This window comes from Hyla sarda, chromosome 9 (assembly GCF_029499605.1).
Source record: "Hyla sarda isolate aHylSar1 chromosome 9, aHylSar1.hap1, whole genome shotgun sequence".
Taxonomy (NCBI): Eukaryota; Metazoa; Chordata; class Amphibia; order Anura; family Hylidae; genus Hyla; species Hyla sarda.
This window is the reverse complement of record NC_079197.1, coordinates 161108396-161127531: the sequence shown is the minus strand read 5'-3', so window position 1 is coordinate 161127531 and position 19136 is coordinate 161108396. Positions and strand designations below refer to the sequence as shown.

Here is a 19136-nt window from a genome sequence, read left to right as displayed (position 1 = left end):
CTTCTAAATCTAAGGCTGAGTTCACATTGCGTAACCTTCTATGGACGAAATCCAGCCGGATCTTTCATGTGTGCGCAGCGCCGACTAAATCAGTTGGTGCATTGAACAAGTTCAATGTTCTGGCGGAATTTTTCAAGTGGACTTTCCGGGCTTAAAATGTCCACCATTGCCTGCAATTTAACTCTGCTGCACCGGAATTTCCCTGGATGAAGGTACGGACCCTCTGGCCATCATCCCTGCTGATTGGGACCCCACAATTTTGTCTCAGATGTCCTGGTCAGCTTCCCTATTGGGGTTAAACAGAGGAGTGAGGCTCTTCAGTAGGGTCATGGGTGCCCTCAAATTGTACTTATTCTGCTATGATGGCAAGCTAGATCTTATCTTCCCTTTATTGCTGTTTTGCTGGGTGCTGTATGTCACAGAGGTGGGGGTCTCACTTTATCCATCCCAATGGGCTTAGCACTTCACCAGACTCCACCATAATTATTTTAATCCTGTAAATAAAGCTAATGACATTTTGACACATATGAAGTGTTTGGTGCATTTATTTAATAGTCAATGTTACTGCAGTTATTTGTTTCATGGAAAGGGAAGGTCCATGCAATTTCCAAAAGTCATGTAGCATACATTCACTGGATGTGGGGCACTCACTCTATATATAAGTTGGCTTATATCCTGTAAGTATTCAGTGGATCAGATGGTCTTGCACCCAGTCCAGCAAATAATGAGCAAATTGAGATCTTTACATTAGTGTAGACATTACTGCACAGACACCATGTGAACAGAGCCTGTCTTGCCACCCTTGTTCCTGCTCTGTCATCTGTAGGCCTGCCTCCAGTGACTGTGATATCATCATTAGTGCTGCTCGCGAATATTCGCAATGCGAATTTTATTTGCGAATATTCACGAATATAGCACTATATATTCTATATTCGTAATTACGAATATTTTTTTTTTCTTCACAGTACACATCACAGTGATCACCCCTCTCTGCTTCCAGCTTGTGTGGTGTAAAGAAAGCTCTAATACTACTGTGTGAGACTGACGTGCAAATTTTCGCATATGCAAATTTTCACTTATGCTAATTTTTATATGCTAATTTTCGCATATGCGAAAATAAAATGAGAATTTTACAAATATGACGAATATTTGTCCATATATTTGCGAATATTTGCGAATTCGAATATGGCCTCTGCCGCTCAACACTAATCATCATTAGAGGCGGGGTTACAGATGTAGAGGCCGGACAGGAATAAAGGGGGTAAGTGGACATCTGCCATCACTATAACCAGAATACAGCCATCATGTAGATGGCTGTATACTGTATAATTCTTAAGGAGGTAACTAGCAATGCTCAGCTTGTGACACATAAAACATGTTACACAGCCACATGTCACATATGAAGCACAACCGACCCACACATATTTATTAATGAATGGAGCAGAAAGAAGACAAGCAAGCACTTTCTGAGCTTCAGCTAATAGCAATGAGCAGGATTGAGTCTGCAATCACTTGTTTCTGCCTGTGGGACAAAGGACCTATATTGGCGCCGGCGGTCTAGCATTGTGCTGAGGTTCGGCATTTTACCACATCACCGGCCTTTAACACTAGTCCCTGTTCCTGTATGTACTTTCTGTGGTTACCTACACCAAAAGTGCTGTGTGCCATGTGAAAAGAGTAAAGTGCCTCCAATATAGCTGACAGTGGCTACATCTGTTTAAAAGTTACCCAAACAATATTGGCCCTCTGAGAGCCTAAACTACTATGGTCTAACCAAATACATCAGCACCAACACAAATGACCATAATAAAATAATCATGAAAAAATAGAAATACTTTATTGTTTACAAAAACATGACATAAAAATATGTAAAAAACATAGACATGAGGTGCAACAGAAGCAGAGGTAGGTAGAAGATGAGAGGTGGGAATCACATAAATGATGTCATAATAACCATGATGTATGGAAAAATATATGTTGTAGATTACGCATGAAAACGCATTTTCGCAATCTTGCTTTCTCAAGGGGCGTGTCACACGCCCCTTGAGAAAGCAAGATTGCGAAAACGCGTTCGGGGTCAGGTGAGAGGTAGTTTGTGGAGTGAATGTGCAGGTTATTTATACTATGTTTATTACATTCATACTCTGGTCTATTTGTATAAGTGATATATGATACAAGTTGCGGTCCAAGGGAGTAGCCATTGTCCCTCCCATAGTGGCCTAATACTGTTCATTTTGCATGTGTATTTGAACAGTACTACTGGCCATAGTTTACCAGTGTGCACCTTATCACCATAGTTGTATTGTTTACATACCTGTATTTTTTCATGTGTCATCTACAACATATATTTTTTTCATACATCATGTTTATTACGACATAATTTATGTGATTCCCACCTCTCATCTTCTACCTACCTCTGCTTCTGTTGTACCTCATGCCTATGTTTTTTATATGTTTTTATGTCATGTTTTTGTAAACAATAAAGTATTTCTATTTTTTCATGATTATTTTATTATGGTCATTTGTGTTGGTGCTGATACATCTGTTTAAAGACGACAGCACCAGGTCCTCATGTGCTCTCATTCTCAATAATACAATAAATATAAATGTTAGAATTAATGCCTTAAAATTGAAACAAGTGTAATGAATCCCGATGGACTAAATACAAGGTCTACAAGGAAAACGGAACAGTCGGATCCATTTTTGTGATTATAAATGATACAATAAATACATTAAAATTAAATCAAGTGTACTGAGTCAAAATAGGGATTTGAAGAGCAAAGGGATCAATTATAGTTATAAAATATATTATATAAAGCCTCAGAGCTCCGATACTAACCACAATGTCACAAGTATGGACAGATTTGCAAGTGTATGGTAACTGATACTGTCAATGTTTGTAACTTAAAGGGGTACTCTTGTAGAAAACTTTTTTTTTAAATCAACTGGTGCCAGAAAGTTAAACAGATTTGTAAATTACTTCTATTGGAAAATCTTAATCCAGTACATATTAGTGCTGAATACTACAGAGGAAATTCTTTTCTTTTGGAATTTCTTTTCTGTCTGTCCACAGTGCTCTCTGCTGACAACTCTGTCTGTGTGAGGTACTGTCCAGAGTAGGAGAAAATCCCCAGAGCAAACATATGCTGCTCTGGACAGTTCCTAAAATGCACAGAGGTGTCAGCAGAGAGCACTGTGGACAGACAGAAAAGAAATCCAAAAAGAAAAGAATTTCCTCTGTAGTATTTAGCAGCTGATACGTACTGGAAGTATTAAGATTTTTTTATAGAAGTAATTTACTAATCTTTTTAACTTTTTGGCACCAGTTGATTTAAAAAAATGTTTTCCACCATAGTACCCCTTTAATATTTATATGTGGCCTTATAAAAGCTATAAGAATGTGTATGGATGTTAATATAAATGTCTATATATCATTGGGTTGAATGTATATATATGTATATATTGGCAAATATTACTAAAAATAGCAATGTTCATATTTTCTTATCAAAATTTAGTTTTTAATGAAAATTAACAACATATTATAATATTCTTTTATGTTAATATAATATGTCATTTGCTTAAAACCAATCACAATGAATTCACTTTATACATTTTCAGGCACCCGAAGAACATGTACCAGGTGCATTCTGAGGCCTTAACTTCTGGACTATGAACATTGCAAAAAATGTTGATTTCAAATTCCGGGTTCATTTATCATGGATGCCAGGATAACAGGAGTTGTGGACCATAAGGTTAAATACATTGTTCTGAATAAGATTTGCAATTGAATACACACAGATGTTTTGAGGTTATACTTCTTAGTAAGGAAAAGTAATTAAGTAATTTACTTTGCTTCAATAAAAGTAACTATTTTGTTTCTAAAATATATATATATTGATTGGAATAAAATATATGGAAGGAATGTAGTGTCCTGGATACAAGTCTCCACCCTGCTTAGTCTTTTATGCTGCCATCTGTACAGGGTCAGATTTGAGGGGTTATCCTGGAATAGAAAAACACAGCTAATTTCTTTCAAAAACTGTTCCACGTCTGTTCCACAAACTGAGCTGCAGAACCACACCCAACCTAGAGACAGACGGGGAGCATTTTTGAAAGAAATGAGCTCTATTTTTCTATTCCAGGATAACAGGGGTGCAGGTAGTTTAGGGCTGCACATCTCTGTCCGTGGCAGAAAATGCAGGAATGGAATTAAGTAGTAAAGACAGAAGTGTACGACAAACTAAAATATGATTACAATTTTAGACTCTTTAGAGAGGCCATCTTTTTCTCTGATGACAGTTTTGCACACTCTTGGGAATTTTGTCACTCCGCTTTGTGAGGAAGTCTCCTGGAATGGTTTTCCAACAGTCTTTAGTTACCAGAAATGCGGAGCCCTTGTTGGCTGCTTTTCCTTCACTCTGTGGTCCAACTCATCCCAAGCAATCTCAGTTGGGTTAAGATCAAGTGATTAGAAAGGCCACGTCATCTGACAAAGCACTCCATCACTCTCCATCTGCGTCAAATGGTCCTTATGTAGCCTGGAGTTGTGTCCTGTTAAAAATCTGATGGATGGTATGTCACTGCAGAATGCTGTGGTAGCCATGCTGGTTACGTGTATCATAAATTTTGATTAAGTCACCAACAATGTCACCAGTAGTGTTGAGCGGCATAGGCCATATTCGAATTCGCGAATAATCGCGAATATATGGACGAATATTCGTCATATATTCGCGAATAATCGCATATTCGTTATACCCTCGTTTTATTTTCGCGTATGCGAAAATACGCACATGCGAAAATTAGCATATGTGGAAATTCGCATATGCGAAAATTAGCATATGCTAATTTTCGTATATGCAAATTTTCGCACGCCAGTCTCACACAGTAGTATTACAGCCTTCTTTACACCACACAAGCTGGAAGCAGAGAGGGGTGATCACTGTGATGTGTACTGTGAAGAAAAAAAAAAAAAAAAAAAAACGAATATTCGTAATTACGAATATATAGCGCTATATTCGCGAAATTCGCGAATTCGCGAATATGCGATATTCGCGAATAATATTCGAATTGCGAATATTCGCGAGCAACACTAGTCACCAGTACAGCACCCTCACATCTCCTAATATATGCTTCATGGTGAACATCACACATGTAGAAAACATCAGCTCCTTATTTCTACGCCCCACAAAGACATGGAGGCTAGAACCATAAAGCTCAAATTTTGATTCATCAGACCAAATTACAGATTTCCAAAGATCTAATGTTCATTCCATGTGTTTCTTGCACCAATAAGATATCTTCATCTGGTTTTAGTTCCTCAGTAGTGGCTTCTTTGTAGCAATTCAACCTTAAAGGCCTGTTTCACACAGTCTCCATTGACATTGAGATGTGTCTGGTACTTAATCTCTGTCATCTTTTCTAAGGGCCCTGGGTGCTGTTATATTTTGATTTTGTTTCAATATAACATTTGCTGATTTTTATGACTGCACTTAATTTTTAGGATTTCCTGATTTTCATGTCTTAAATGTGTGGTTCGGCATTTTACCACTCATGAGAAGTTGAATGTTTTCTGGTGTGAAAGTAACTGAGCTGTTTCCTGACGCTACTTAAAAGCGCGTCCTGGCCGCAGGTTCAATGGTTTAAGAATGATCCTATTTCTAGGTCTAGGGAGGCTAATGGTATAGGACTTTAAAATTGAAGTGCACTCCTGACATTGTCATCTAGAGAGACAATGCCTTTGCACAACCGTTCGTCTTGGGTGCAATTTTACCCTCTGTCAGCTCTTGGGACAACTTTTTGACTGGTCCTCTATGTATCCAAAGATAAAAATAGAAAAGGGGCAAACTGGCAAATTAGGTGGATAATGCAGTCATTAGGTAGGTAGGTGCCCCCATTAGATAGGTAGGGCCCTTGATATGTAAGTTCCCCTAGTAAGTATGTAGGTAGGTCCCACCATTGGTAAGTCTCCATAGTAGGAAAGTAGATCCCACAGTTTGTACATAGATCCCCCTAGTAGGAACCATAGGTCCCCCTCCCTCTTAACAAAGTTTCCTGGATCCCCATGATGCTCCAATTAGAAATGGAAGCCCTGGGCAATGACACAGCTTGCCACCTCCCAATACCAGCTCTTACTGTTTTTTTTTTAAATGAAAGTTTATGCAAAGAAACCACGAATGACAGATGCTGCAGGATTAAATGGTGATACTGATGTGCTGGAGGCTTTTAGATGGTGGATGTTTCATGGTCTAGTAATTTTTTGTTTTGTTTCAGGTAACATCTACCATTTTTTATACTCATAAGAAATATGAAGGCAAATCAAACAATGACATATTTCATTATAAAGGGAATATCTGATGTTCCTGAGCTCCAGGCTCCTATATTTGTTCTGGTTTTACTAATTTATCTCATGTCTCTTGTTGGGAATATGAGTCTTCTCCTCCTGGTCTGCCTGGACTCTCATCTTCACACTCCCATGTATTTCTTCCTTGCTAATTTGTCTATAGTGGACATGATGTCTTCTACTGTCAACCTACATAAGATCCTCTTAACCTTCATCACTGGAGATAACACAGTGTCCTACCTGGCCTGTATGATACAATTCTATTTATTTGCATCCTTGACAGCAGATGAACTTTTCATATTGATAGCCATGAGCTATGATCGATATGTAGCTATTTGTAGACCCCTCAATTATCACCTCATTATGAACTTTAAGATATGTCTTCTATTGGCCTTAATTTGTTGGATATTTGGTTTCACACAATATGCATCCTTCATCTGGTTTGTATATGAGATTTCTTGTTTCTCCACAAATGTTATTGACCACTTCTGTTGTGACCTTGTCCCCATCATGGAAATTGCCTGCAGTGATACTACAATATTGGAAACACTGTCTAATACACAAGGACTCATGGTATATTTCATTATTCCATTCCTTCTAATTTTAGCATCTTATATGTTTATAATTAGGTCCATAATGAAGATACGTTCCAGTATTGGTAGAAGAAAAGCCTTCTACACATGTTCCTCTCACCTCACAGTAATCGTGTTGCTATATACAACGATCATCTTTCAGTATCTTATACCAAGCAATAGCTTAGGCTCCAAGAAATTACATTCTTTGTTTAACATGGCTATTGTCCCCATGCTCAACCCATTTATATACAGTCTTAAGAATAAAGATGTCAAAACAGCTTTTAGAAGGAGGATTGGGAAGTGTAAAGTGAACACATTTTGTTGTATAATTGTGAACACTGTGTCAGGAATAGGGGGCAGGAAGAAGTGAGCCCTAAGCTGTCCCTAAAAACCACTCTCCCTGCCTACTTGCCCATCTGCCCTAAACAATGGATTGACAACTTGAAGCTGGTCCCTTACTTGCGCTAAAGTGCATGGGTGTTGAAGTCAACAAAACAAACTGAACTGTGCAAAGTTGGGGAACAAGTCAGGAACATAACGGGAATACAATAACCAACAAACAGATATATAAATACAAACAAGGCAGGAAATAGCGTACTAACGGGTCAGGAAATAAAGAGCATTGTTCACACTGGACTCCAAACAAGGATCACACTAGACACCCCACTTCAATCATGGAGGGACATCAATACAAAAGACAAATAGGCTCCTAACTAGCATGCACTCTCCACCGAGTGATCAGGATACTAGCCTAGGAGGAAACAAAAATCCTAAATGCAAGCGGGTACAGACACAAGACAAACTCACTTCTAGGTAGACAGATGAGCACAAGGCTCAGAACAGGATTCTATCCTAGGAGATCCAGGATAAAACAAGATCAAAACAGGGCTGACAAACACACAGTGTGAATAAGGACTTGGCAACAACAAGTATATGTAAAACAAGCAATACAAGAATACTAAAACTAGACAAAGTACTCAAACAAGGCGAGCTAAAATCTAGATATCAAAACAGACAGATAACCAAGGTTAAATCTCAGGATATAAGTGCTAAGTCAGATATAGTGAACATAATGCAAACAGGTGTAAATCCCAGCCCAAAGCACCACCTGGAGAGGCCTTTTATACACTATTCAGGTCATTCCATGTTTAATCATTTAATTTTTTAGCAGCAATAGAAAAATACACTGCTCAAAAAAAAGGGAACACTAAAACAACACAATGTAACTCCAAGTCAATCACACTTCTGTGAAATCACACTGTCCACTCAAGAAGCAATACTGATTGACAATCAATTTCACATGCTGTTGTGCAAATGGAACAGACAACAGGTGAAAATTATAGGCAATTAGCAAGACATCCCCAATAAAGGAGTGGTTCTGCAGGTGGGGACCACAGACCACTTCTCAGTTCATATGCTTCCTGGCTGAGGTTTTGGTCACTTTTGAATGCTGGCAGTGCTTTCACTCTAATGAGACAGAGTTTACAACCCACACAAGTGGCTCAGGTAGTGCAGCTCATCCAGGATGGCACATCAATACCAGCTGTAGCAAGAAGGTTTGCTGTGTCTGTCAGCTTAATGTCCAGAGCATAGAGGCGCTACCAGGAGACAGGCCAGTACGTGAAGGAGGCCATAGGAGGGCAACAATCCAGAAGCAGGACCGCTACCTCTGCCTTTGTGTAAGAAGGAGCACTGCCAGAGCCCTGCAAAATGATCTTCAGCAGGCCACAAATGCGCATGTGTCCACTCAAACGGTCAGAAATAGACTCCATGAGGGTGGTATGAGGGCCCCGTATCCACAGGTGGGGTTGAGCTTATAGCCTAGCACCGTGCTGGACGTTTGGCATTTGCCTGAGAACACCAAGATTGGCAAATTTGCCACTGGTGCTCTGTGCTCTTCACAGATGAAAGCAGGTTCACACAGCACATGTGACAGACATGACAGAGTCTGGAGATGCTGTGGAGAACGTTCTGCTGCCTGCAACATCCTCCAGCATGACCCGTTTGACAGTGGGTCAGTAATGGTGTGGGGTGACATTTCTTTGGGGGGCCATACAGCCCTCCATGTGCTTTTCAGAGGTAGCCTGACCGCCATTAGGTACCGAGATGAGATCCTCAGACCCCTTGTTAGACAATATGCTAGTGCGGTTGGCCCTAGGTTCCTCCTAATACAAGACAATGCAAGACTTCATGTGGATGGAGTGTGTCAGCAGTTCCTGCAAGAGGAAGGCATTGATGCTATAGACTGGCCCGCCCGCTTCCCAGACCTGAATCCGATTGAGCCCATCTGGGACATCATGTCTCGCTCCATCCACCAACACACATTGCACCACAGACTGTACAGGAGTTGGCGGATGCTTTAGTCCAGGTCTGGGTGGACATCCCTTAGTAGACCAGCCGCCACCTCATCAGGAGCATGCCCGGGCATTGTAGAGAGGTCATACGGGCACGTGGAGGCCACACACACTACTGAGCCTCATTTTGACTTGTTTTAAGGACATTACATCAAAGTTGGATTAGCCTCTAGTGTGGTTTTCCACTTTGATTTTGAGTGTGACTCCATATCCAGACCTCCATGGGTTGATAAATTTGATTTCCATTGATAATTTTTGTGTGATTTTGTTGTCAGCACATTCAACTATGTGAAGACGAAAGCATTTAATACGATTAGTTCATTCATTCAGATCTAGGATGTGTTATCTTAGTGTTCCCTTTATTTTTTTTTTTTTTTGAGCAGTGTATATATATTTTCAACAATTTAGGAAAACAAGGACATTATTAAAATGACAGAACTACTATTGAATCAAATGTCCCTTAGCACACAATGTTCAGTCACCTTCATTCACGCAACAGCAGTCTGCATCAGTTATGTAAAGATCCACACATAGTATGAAAATTCAGAACTAACACCAATTATTATGTAACATACAAATGTTTGGGCTTCACTACCCTTGCAGAAGGCTCCTATAGCTCAGGAATTATTCATTTATCCCCATAAGAGTATATATATATATATATATATATATATATATATATATACACACGTAAGGAACTGGAGACTCATGTCTAAACAAGTTCAGCTTGTGTTCAGCGGCAGTCATTTCTACGTAGGTCCACATGTGGCTTTGCTTGTTCCACTAGAGGATTAGTCAGAAATTCTGGTCACTCTAACTCTGGTCACTCTGGTCACGCTCTAAATTGGGCGACCCCTTATCCTTGTCACTGACACCAAGCTAGTTATTGCAAAACCTAGTAAGAATACTTTGATGTCAAGCAATGCCCTTATAGACACATTTTTCCACCAATATACAAATTGGCTTCTTCGGTGAGTATATCAGTAGCTAAAACCTTGTTTGGGAGAAAAACCTGGTGTTTGTCACGTAGTATACTAACATTTGCTCCCAACTTATCACATAAAAAGTGTATAATGGCCCTCAAATACCTTGATGGGGAGAGGAAAGTTCAAGTCCATACGCTCACACCAGTGGTGCCTTTTTGATGAACATTCTGGTACACAAAGAAGAAAATGAAGAGGCATTTGTCATAATTAGAGGAAAATAGGTTTGTGAGATGTACTCTATCTGTTTGTGGTGACCGAGAACTTCAGTCAAGGTATAATCTCCTATATACCCAAATGGCAGTTAATACGAAAAAAAGAAAAAAGGTGACTGGTTCTCTAGGTCTATGAGAAATTGTATAGTGATGTCCTAGTAAGATTGGGAAGTGGTATGGTATATTGTTGTCAATGTATCTGTATTGGTAATGGATGTCATAGAGTGTGTGGCAGTGTACAAATATGTTTATAGTAGAATGTATGTCAGTGTGTATAAGTGTGTGTTTGCGATGTATGTGTTGATTTGGCTGTGGAGTGTATGTTAATGTAGCTGTAATGGAGGTTAGGTGTGATGGGGGTATTGGGATAGAAAGAAAAAAGAGAAAAGAAAGAAGAAAAGAAGAGTGGTTTGTACTTGGATGCTTAAACAATTTATTTGTATAAAATAACATACACAATATGGAAAAAAGTGATGGGCCCCAGCACTTGTGCTTTCCAATAGACAATAAGACAAGATATAAAAGTAAAAATAGATATGAATTCTACTAGACTGATAATACCAAGTCAATACAGTTGTACTATAAAGTCAGTATCCAATAGCACTGTACGGAACAATGTCTCAAATGGCCAATATGTCCCACTAGACAATGTATCCAAATGGCCAATTGTCACCTTTTTTTTCCATTTGTCATAATTAGAAAGTGCCATTCACCATTTATTTAGTCAAATTATCCAGCCCATCAATGTGAGTCACTCAATCACAGCTTCCACTGCCCTTATGCAAATCCAGTAGTGTTAAGTCTGCTGATGTCCTTCCACTCGTATCTGGAGCGATGAACTCATGACCAGTCAACTAAGGAGAAATTTTGCGCAAGCGTCCTGAATAACATTGCAGAGCCTGACGACATTAAAGGAAGGAGCTGGCTGCGCTTGTGCATAGAAGGTGTTTTCAACACCAAGGAAAATTAAATATACCGTATTTATCGGGGTATACCACACACCGGCCTATAACACGTACCCTCATTTTACCAAGGATATTTGGGTAAAAATTTTTTTTTACCCAAATATCCTTGGTAAAATGAGGGTGCGTGTGTGTGCATGCGTATACCCCGATACACCCCCAGGAAAGGCAGGAGGAGAGGGGCCGTCGCTGCCCGCTTCTCTCCCCCTGCCTTTCCTGGGGTCTAGAGCCCTGCTGCCGCCGCTTCTCTCCCGCTGGCTATCTGCGCCGCTGCCCGTTCTCTCCCCCTGACTATCAGTGCCGGCGCCGATAGCCAGGGGGAGAGAAGGGGCCGCTGCCCCGTTGCCTCCCCCATCCCCGGTTGTATAATTACCTGTTGCCGGGGTCGGGTCCACGCTGCTTCAGGCCTCCGGTGTACGTCCAATGCGTCATTGCTATGCACTGTACGGCGCGGCGCAATGACGAGTGACATCATTGCGTCTCACAGTGCATAGCAACGACGCAGGGGACGCACACCGGAGGCCTGAAGCAGCGCGGACCCGACCCTGCAACAGGTAATTATACAACCGGGGATGGGGAGGCAATGGGGCAGCGGCGCCGGCAATGGGTGCCGCTGCCCCTTCTCTCCCCCTGGCCATCGGCGCCGCTGCCCCATTGCCGGCGCCGCTTCTCTCCCCCTGGCTACCAGCACCGATAGTCAGGGGGAGAGAACGGGCAGCGGCACCGATAGCCAGGGGGGAGAAGGGCCGGCAGCAGGGCTCTAGACCCCAGGACAGGCAGGGGCAGAGAAGCCGGTGGTGGTCTCAGCACCTGCAAAGCCGCTGCAGTTCATTGATTTAAAGCGCCCGCTTTAAATCATTGAACTGCAGTGGCTTATCGGCGTATAACACGCAGGTAGACTTTAGGCAAAAAATTTTAGCCTAAAAAGTGTGTGTTATACGCCGATAAATACGGTACATTGATGTCCCGTATTTCCCCTTAATCAACCTGCTCATTTACGTGTTTATTGATGTAAACAAAAATGTAAATAAATGAGCAAAGATCATACTTTATATTGCAAATCCCACAGATCTCGATCTGCCGTTGAAGTATTCTTCAGTGAATAATTTTGATATTTTTAAAGAAAGATTTAGTATAATTTTATAACAAAAAAAACGAATTGGATTAAAATGTCAACCGTGTCCACTATCCATATAGAGGCAGGCTTTTGGCCCATCATTGTGTAATGTAAACTTTCTATTAGGGATGTCCCGATACCATTTTTTTTTAAGACCGAGTACGATTACTGATACTTTAATTCTAGTACTCACCGATACCAAGTACGAGTACTTTTATTTTAAAGGGAATCTGACAGCATGATGACGCGGTTTCTGGTGCTGCTCACCGTATGATATGTGGGTTCCTTGTTGTGTACAATGGAGGTGGCTGCTGTACTATGAGCCAAGATTTCTCTCTTCTCCATTGGATAGAACAAGGAATTTGTATTGGCGGCGAAACCGAGGACCGATGATCACATGGTGAGCAGCGGTAGAAACCGGGTCACCTGCACTATCTACCTATAAATTGAAGTTAGTGCAGGTGACTCTGCTGTAAGATTGTCTTTAATAGTAGGTAGTATCCCCTTGTAAGTAGTATAGATAGTTGCAGACATTAGACAGCAGCCCACCCTGTAGACAGCAGCCCACCCTGTAGACCACAGCAACCCGGCAAATATTTGTATCAGCCCTCCTGTAGCCAACAGGACCCCCATTGCAGCCAACAGGACCCCCCTTGCAGCCAGCAGGACCCCCCTTGCAGTCAGCAGGACCGCCCTTGCAGCCAGCAGGACCCCCCTTGCAGCCAGCAGGACCCCCCCCCCTTGTAGCAAGCAGAACCCCCCTTTTAGTCAGCAGGACCCCACTTTTAGCCAGCAGGACCCCCTTTTAGCCAGCAGGACCTCCCTTTTAGCCAGCAGGACCCCCCTTTTAGCCAGTAGGACCCCCTTGTATCCAGGAGGACCCCACTTGTAGTTGCTTACTTGCTTAGGACCCCACTTGCCTCGCCGCTCCGCTGTCCCGTTCTGCCTTTCCATTTACTGCCGCTGCTCCATTCTACTAGTATCGGTATTGGGACATCCCTACTCTCTATAATAGACATAATAGACTGGAAGATATAATCACAAATAAAAAATTCATACACGATAACAAATATAAATAGCTCAAATAAAAAATATTGTATAAATAGCTAAATAAAGCTTCTTTCTTGGTGCACTTAATTTTTGGGCACTTTTTTTTTTTCATAAAAAAAGCATTGGGTCCTCCCTCTATACCATAACTGGGGATAAGCGAATCCAATTTGACAAATCCGAATTCGTGATGAATTTCAGTAAAAATTTGCTTCGCAATGAATCCAAATATCGCCGCAATTCGATTGCACAAATCGCTTCATTAAACTCCATTTAGTGTGGTCCAGGCTCCAGGGCATCTAAAATGTTGGATCCACATGTGAGGACATGGGGCAAGGGGCTCTGGGAAGGTGCGTAGGTGGGATGACCCTGAATCACATGCAACATGCAGCCTATCAGCAGCCAGCCCCCCCTGTGATGTCACAGCCCCATATAATCGGCAGCCATCTTGCGGCCAGGTATTCCAGCATTTTATTTCAGAGAGAGCGTTTCATTGCAGGGAGAGATAGAGCAGAGTGTGAGTTGAACAGAAAAACAGCTTGACAGCAGCGATTCAGCACAAGCCAAAATCACTGCAGAAAAGCACTGACGGGGAAGGGAGAGAGGTGCAGTGCAGTGAGGTGTACAGCAACTCTAAAGTAGTGTTGCTCGTGAATAGTGTTGCTTGCGAATATTCGCAATGCAAATTTTATTCGCGAATATAGCATATTCGTGAATTCGCGAATATTCGCGAATATAGCACTATATATTCGTAATTACGAATATTCGTAATTTTAATTTTTTTTTCACAGTACACATCACAGTGATCATCCCTCTCTGCTTCCAGCTTGTGTGGTGTAAAGAAGGCTCTAATACTACTGCGCGAATTTTCGCATGTGCGAAAATTAGCATATGCTAATTTTCGCACATGCAAATTCTCGCTTATGCTAATTTGGTACATGCTAATTTCCGCATATGTTAATTTTCGCATTCGCGAATTTTCGCTTATGCGAAAATAAAACGAGAATATTACGAATATGCGAATATTCGCGAATATATGACGAATATTCGTCCATATATTTGCGAATATTCGCGAATTCGAATATGGCCTATGCCGCTCAACACTACTCGTGAATATTCGCAAAGCAAATTTTATTCGCGAAAATCGCATTTGTGAATATTCGCAAATATAGCACTATATATTCGCAATTACGAATATTTGTTTATTTTTTTTTTTACAGTACACATTACAGTGATCATCCCTCTCTGCTTCCAGCTTGTGTGGTGTAAAGAAGGGTCTAATACTACTGTGTGAGACTGGCGTACGAATTTTCGCATATGCAAAAATCTTGCATATGCTAATTCTTGCATATGCAAATTTTTGATTATGCTAATTTTTGCATATGCAAATTTTTGCATATGAGAATTTTTGCATATGCGAAAATAAAACACGAATATGCGAATTTAGCGAATATATGACGAATATTCGTCCATATATTCGCGAAATATAGCGAATTCGAATATGGCCTATGCCGCTCAACACTACTCTAAAGCTTATAGGGGCCAGTTAGGCTGAGCACTGAAAGCCATTGTCCCCTGCCATTGGTGCCTAATAATACTGTACTGGGCTGTACTACACAGCGATTCTGTACTGCTTCAGTGGTGTAAAGCAACTCTAAAGCTTATAGGGGCCAGTTAGGCTGAGCACTAAAAGCCATTGTCTCCTGCTATTAGTGCCTAATAATTCTGTAATGGCTCTACTATACAGTGATTTTGTACTGCTGCAGTTGGGTGTACAACAACTGTAAAGCTAACAGGGGCCAGTTAGGGTGAACACAATAAGCCACAGTCACCTGATTACAGCATCTAATACAGGTTGCGTAGCGGAGCTTATTGTAACCTGTGCGTACATAGGTGGTGTATGTTTTTTTTCCCTGTAAAACTAACTTGGGCCTAGTTACTGTGAATGGCCAGCCAAAGCTACACACTTATTTTTTGTAGCCTAATACAGTTGTAAGCGGAGCGTATAGTCAACCTCTCATAAGTGTAACCTGTGAATACATAGGTGGTGTAGGTTTTTTTTTCTCCTGAAAAACTAATTTTGACCTAGTTACTCTGAAAGGCCAGCAAAAGCTACACAACTGTTTTTGTAGCTATATACAGTTTGTAGTGGAGCATATTGTCCACCTCTCATAAGTGTAAACTGTATGTACACCTACTTGGTGTCCTTTATATATTTTCCTGTTAAACAAATTTGGGCCTAGTTACTGTGAAAGGCCAGGCAAAGCTACACACTTGTTTTTGTAGTCTAATACTGTTTTAAGCATAGTGGAGTGCATTGTCCTTCTCTCATAAGTGTAACATATATGCACTCAGCTGGTGTATAAGTATGTCAGGCAGAGAAGTGCAAGCACATGCAAAGAGGAGTGGCAGAGGCCTAAATTAATCAGGCAGAGACAGAGGTCGCAGCACAGTAGGCATGTGGCAGCAGGAGTCGCAGCGAGAGGTCTGAGCTCCCGGTATCAGCTTGCAGTCATGATTGATTGGTTCACTCGGTCATTCACTTCATCCCAAGTGACATCTGACACCCCCAGTCAACAGTTGGTGGGTTCCTCAGACTCAACCCTCAGTTGGCATGGCCCTCCTGCTGCTGCTGCCACCTCCAGGCTATGTCATTGTGCTGCCATATGGTCTTCTCATGCTGATGTTGCCACCTCCAGGCTCTCTCATTGTGCCGCCATATGGTCTCCTCATGATGATGATGCCACCTCCACGCTCTCTCATTGTGCTGCTATTTGGTCTCCTCATGCTGATGCTGCCACCTCCAGACTCTCTCATTGTGCTGTCATATGGTCTCCTCATGCTAATGTTGCCACCTCCAGGCTCTCTCATTGTGCCGCCATATGGCCCCCTCATGCTGATGCTGCTGTCACGATTCGGCTGGCAGGAGGTGGATCCTCTGTGCCAGAGAGGGATTGGCGTGGACCGTGCTAGTGGACCGGTTCTAAGTTACTACTGGTTTTCACCAGAGCCCGCCGCAAAGCGGGATGGTCTTGCAGCGGCGGTAGTAACCAGGTCGTATCCACTAGCAACGGCTCAACCTCTCTGACTGCTGAAGATAGGCGCGGTACAAGGGAGTAGACAAGAGCAAGGTCGGACGTAGCAGAAGGTCGGGGCAGGCAGCAAGGATCGTAGTCAGGGGCAACGGCAGGAGGTCTGGAACACAGGCTAGGAACACACAAGGGAACGCTTTCACTGGCACGATGGCAACAAGATCCGGCAAGGAAGGGAAGGGGAAGTGAGGTTATATAGGAAGTGCACATGTGAATACACTAATTAGAACCACTGCGCCAATCAGTGGCGCAGTGGCCCTTTAAATCGCAGAGACCCGGCGCGCGCGCGCCCTAGGGAGCGGGGCCGCGCGCGCCGGGACAGGACCGATGGAGAGCGAGTCAGGTACGGGAGCCGGGGTGCGCATCGCGAGCGGGCGCCACCCGCATCGCGAATCGCATCCCGGCTGGAGGCGGTATCGCAGCGCACCCGGTCAGTGGATCTGACCGGGGCGCTGCAGTAGCGAGGATGTGGCGAGCGCTCCGGGGAGGAGCGGGGACCCGGAGCGCTTGGGTCTCCCCCTCTTCTTAGAGCCTGAGAACCTGAGGACCAGACTTTTGTCAAGGATGTTGTCCTCAGGTTCCCAGGATCTCTCTTCAGGACCACAGCCCTCCCAATCAATCAAAAAAATTTTTTTCCCTCTGACCGTCTTGGAGGCCAGTATCTCCTTGACGGCGAAGATGTCAGAGGAACCGGAAACAGGAGTGGGAGAAACAAGTTTGGGAGAGAAACGGTTGATGATGAGTGGTTTAAGGAGAGAGACATGAAAGGCATTGGGAATACGAAGAGAAGGAGGAAGAAGAAGTTTGTAAGAGACAGGATTAATTTGGCACAAGACTTTGAAAGGACCAAGATAGCGTGGTCCCAGTTTGTAACTGGGGACACGAAAGCGGACATATTTAGCGGAGAGCCATACCTTGTCTCCGGGAGCAAAAATGGGGGGAGCTCTTCTTTTCTTATCGGCAAACTTTTTCATGCGAGATGAAGCCTGTAAAAGAGAATTTTGGGTCTCTTTGCATATGGTGGAAAGATCACGAGTCACTTCATCTACAGCGGGCAAACCAGAGGACAAGGGAATAGGGAGGGGGGGAAGAGGGTGACGGCCGTACACCACGAAAAATGGGGATTTAGCAGAAGATTCAGAGACTCTAAAGTTGTACGAGAATTCGGCCCAAGGTAGAAGATCTGCCCAGTCATCCTGGCGGGACGAAACAAAATGCCGTAAATAGTCACCCAGGACCTGGTTAATTCTTTCTACTTGCCCATTGGATTGAGGATGATAAGCAGAAGAGAAGTTTAATTTAATCTTGAGTTGTTTACAGAGAGCCCTCCAGAATTTTGACACGAATTGGACACCTCTATCCGAGACAATCTGCGTGGGCAAACCGTGAAGACGAAAAATGTGTACAAAAAATTGTTTTGCCAACTGAGGCGCTGAAGGAAGACCAGGAAGAGGAATAAAATGTGCCATCTTGGAAAATCGATCAACGACCACCCAAACAACAGTGTTGCCACGGGATGGGGGTAGGTCTGTAATAAAGTCCATACCAATCAGAGACCAAGGCTGTTCGGGGACAGGCAGAGGGTGAAGGAGACCAGCAGGCTTCTGGCGAGGAGTCTTATCCCGGGCACAGACAGTACAGGCCCGCACAAAATCAACAACATCTGTTTCCAGAGTCGGCCACCAATAGAAACGAGAGATGAGTTGCAAGGACTTTTTGATGCCCGCATGGCCTGCGAGGTGGGAGGAGTGACCCCATTTGAGAATCCCGAGACGCTGGCGTGGAGAAACAAAGGTCTTCCCTAGAGGAGTTTGCCTGATGGAGGCTGGAGAAGAGGAGATCAGACAGTCAGGAGGAATGATGTGTTGCGGAGAGACCTCTACTTCCGAGGCATCCGAGGAACGAGAGAGAGCATCGGCCCTAATGTTCTTGTCGGCAGGGCGAAAATGAATTTCAAAGTTAAAACGGGCAAAGACCAACGACCACCTGGCCTGGCGAGGATTCAGCCGTTGGGCAGACTGGAGATAGGAGAGATTCTTGTGATCGGTGAAAATGATAACTGGAAATTTTGATCCCTCCAGCAGATGCCTCCATTCCTCAAGTGCCAATTTAATGGCCAGTAGTTCTCGATCCCCGATGGAGTAGTTCCTCTCCGCCGGAGAGAAGGTCCTAGAAAAAAAACCACAAGTAACAGCATGCCCGGAAGAATTTTTTTGTAGAAGGACCGCTCCAGCTCCCACTGAGGAGGCATCAACCTCCAATAGGAAGGGTTTAGATGGGTCAGGTCTGGAGAGCACGGGAGCAGAAGAAAAGGCAGACTTGAGCCGTTTAAATGCGTCTTCCGCTTGAGGAGACCAGGACTTAGGATTGGCATTCTTCTTGGTTAAAGCCACGATAGGAGCCACAATAGTGGAAAAATGTGGAATAAATTGTCTGTAATAATTGGCGAAC

The 19136-nt window shown here is 42.9% G+C and overlaps 1 protein-coding gene across 1 annotated transcript; it reads left to right on the top strand.

Moving 5' to 3' along the window:
• Nucleotides 1-6304: 6304 nt before the first annotated feature.
• On the top strand, nucleotides 6305-7285 carry LOC130291972 (olfactory receptor 5B12-like). The gene has a single exon (XM_056541405.1). It carries the CDS (start codon nucleotides 6305-6307, stop codon nucleotides 7283-7285), a length of 981 nt encoding a protein of 326 aa, XP_056397380.1.
• The last annotated feature ends 11851 nt before the right edge of the window (nucleotides 7286-19136 follow it).

Bases quoted from the DNA above. Each gene is read 5' to 3' on its own strand.
- LOC130291972 (XM_056541405.1), top strand. From the start codon at position 6,305: ATGAAGGCAAATCAAACAATGACATATTTCATTATAAAGGGAATATCT.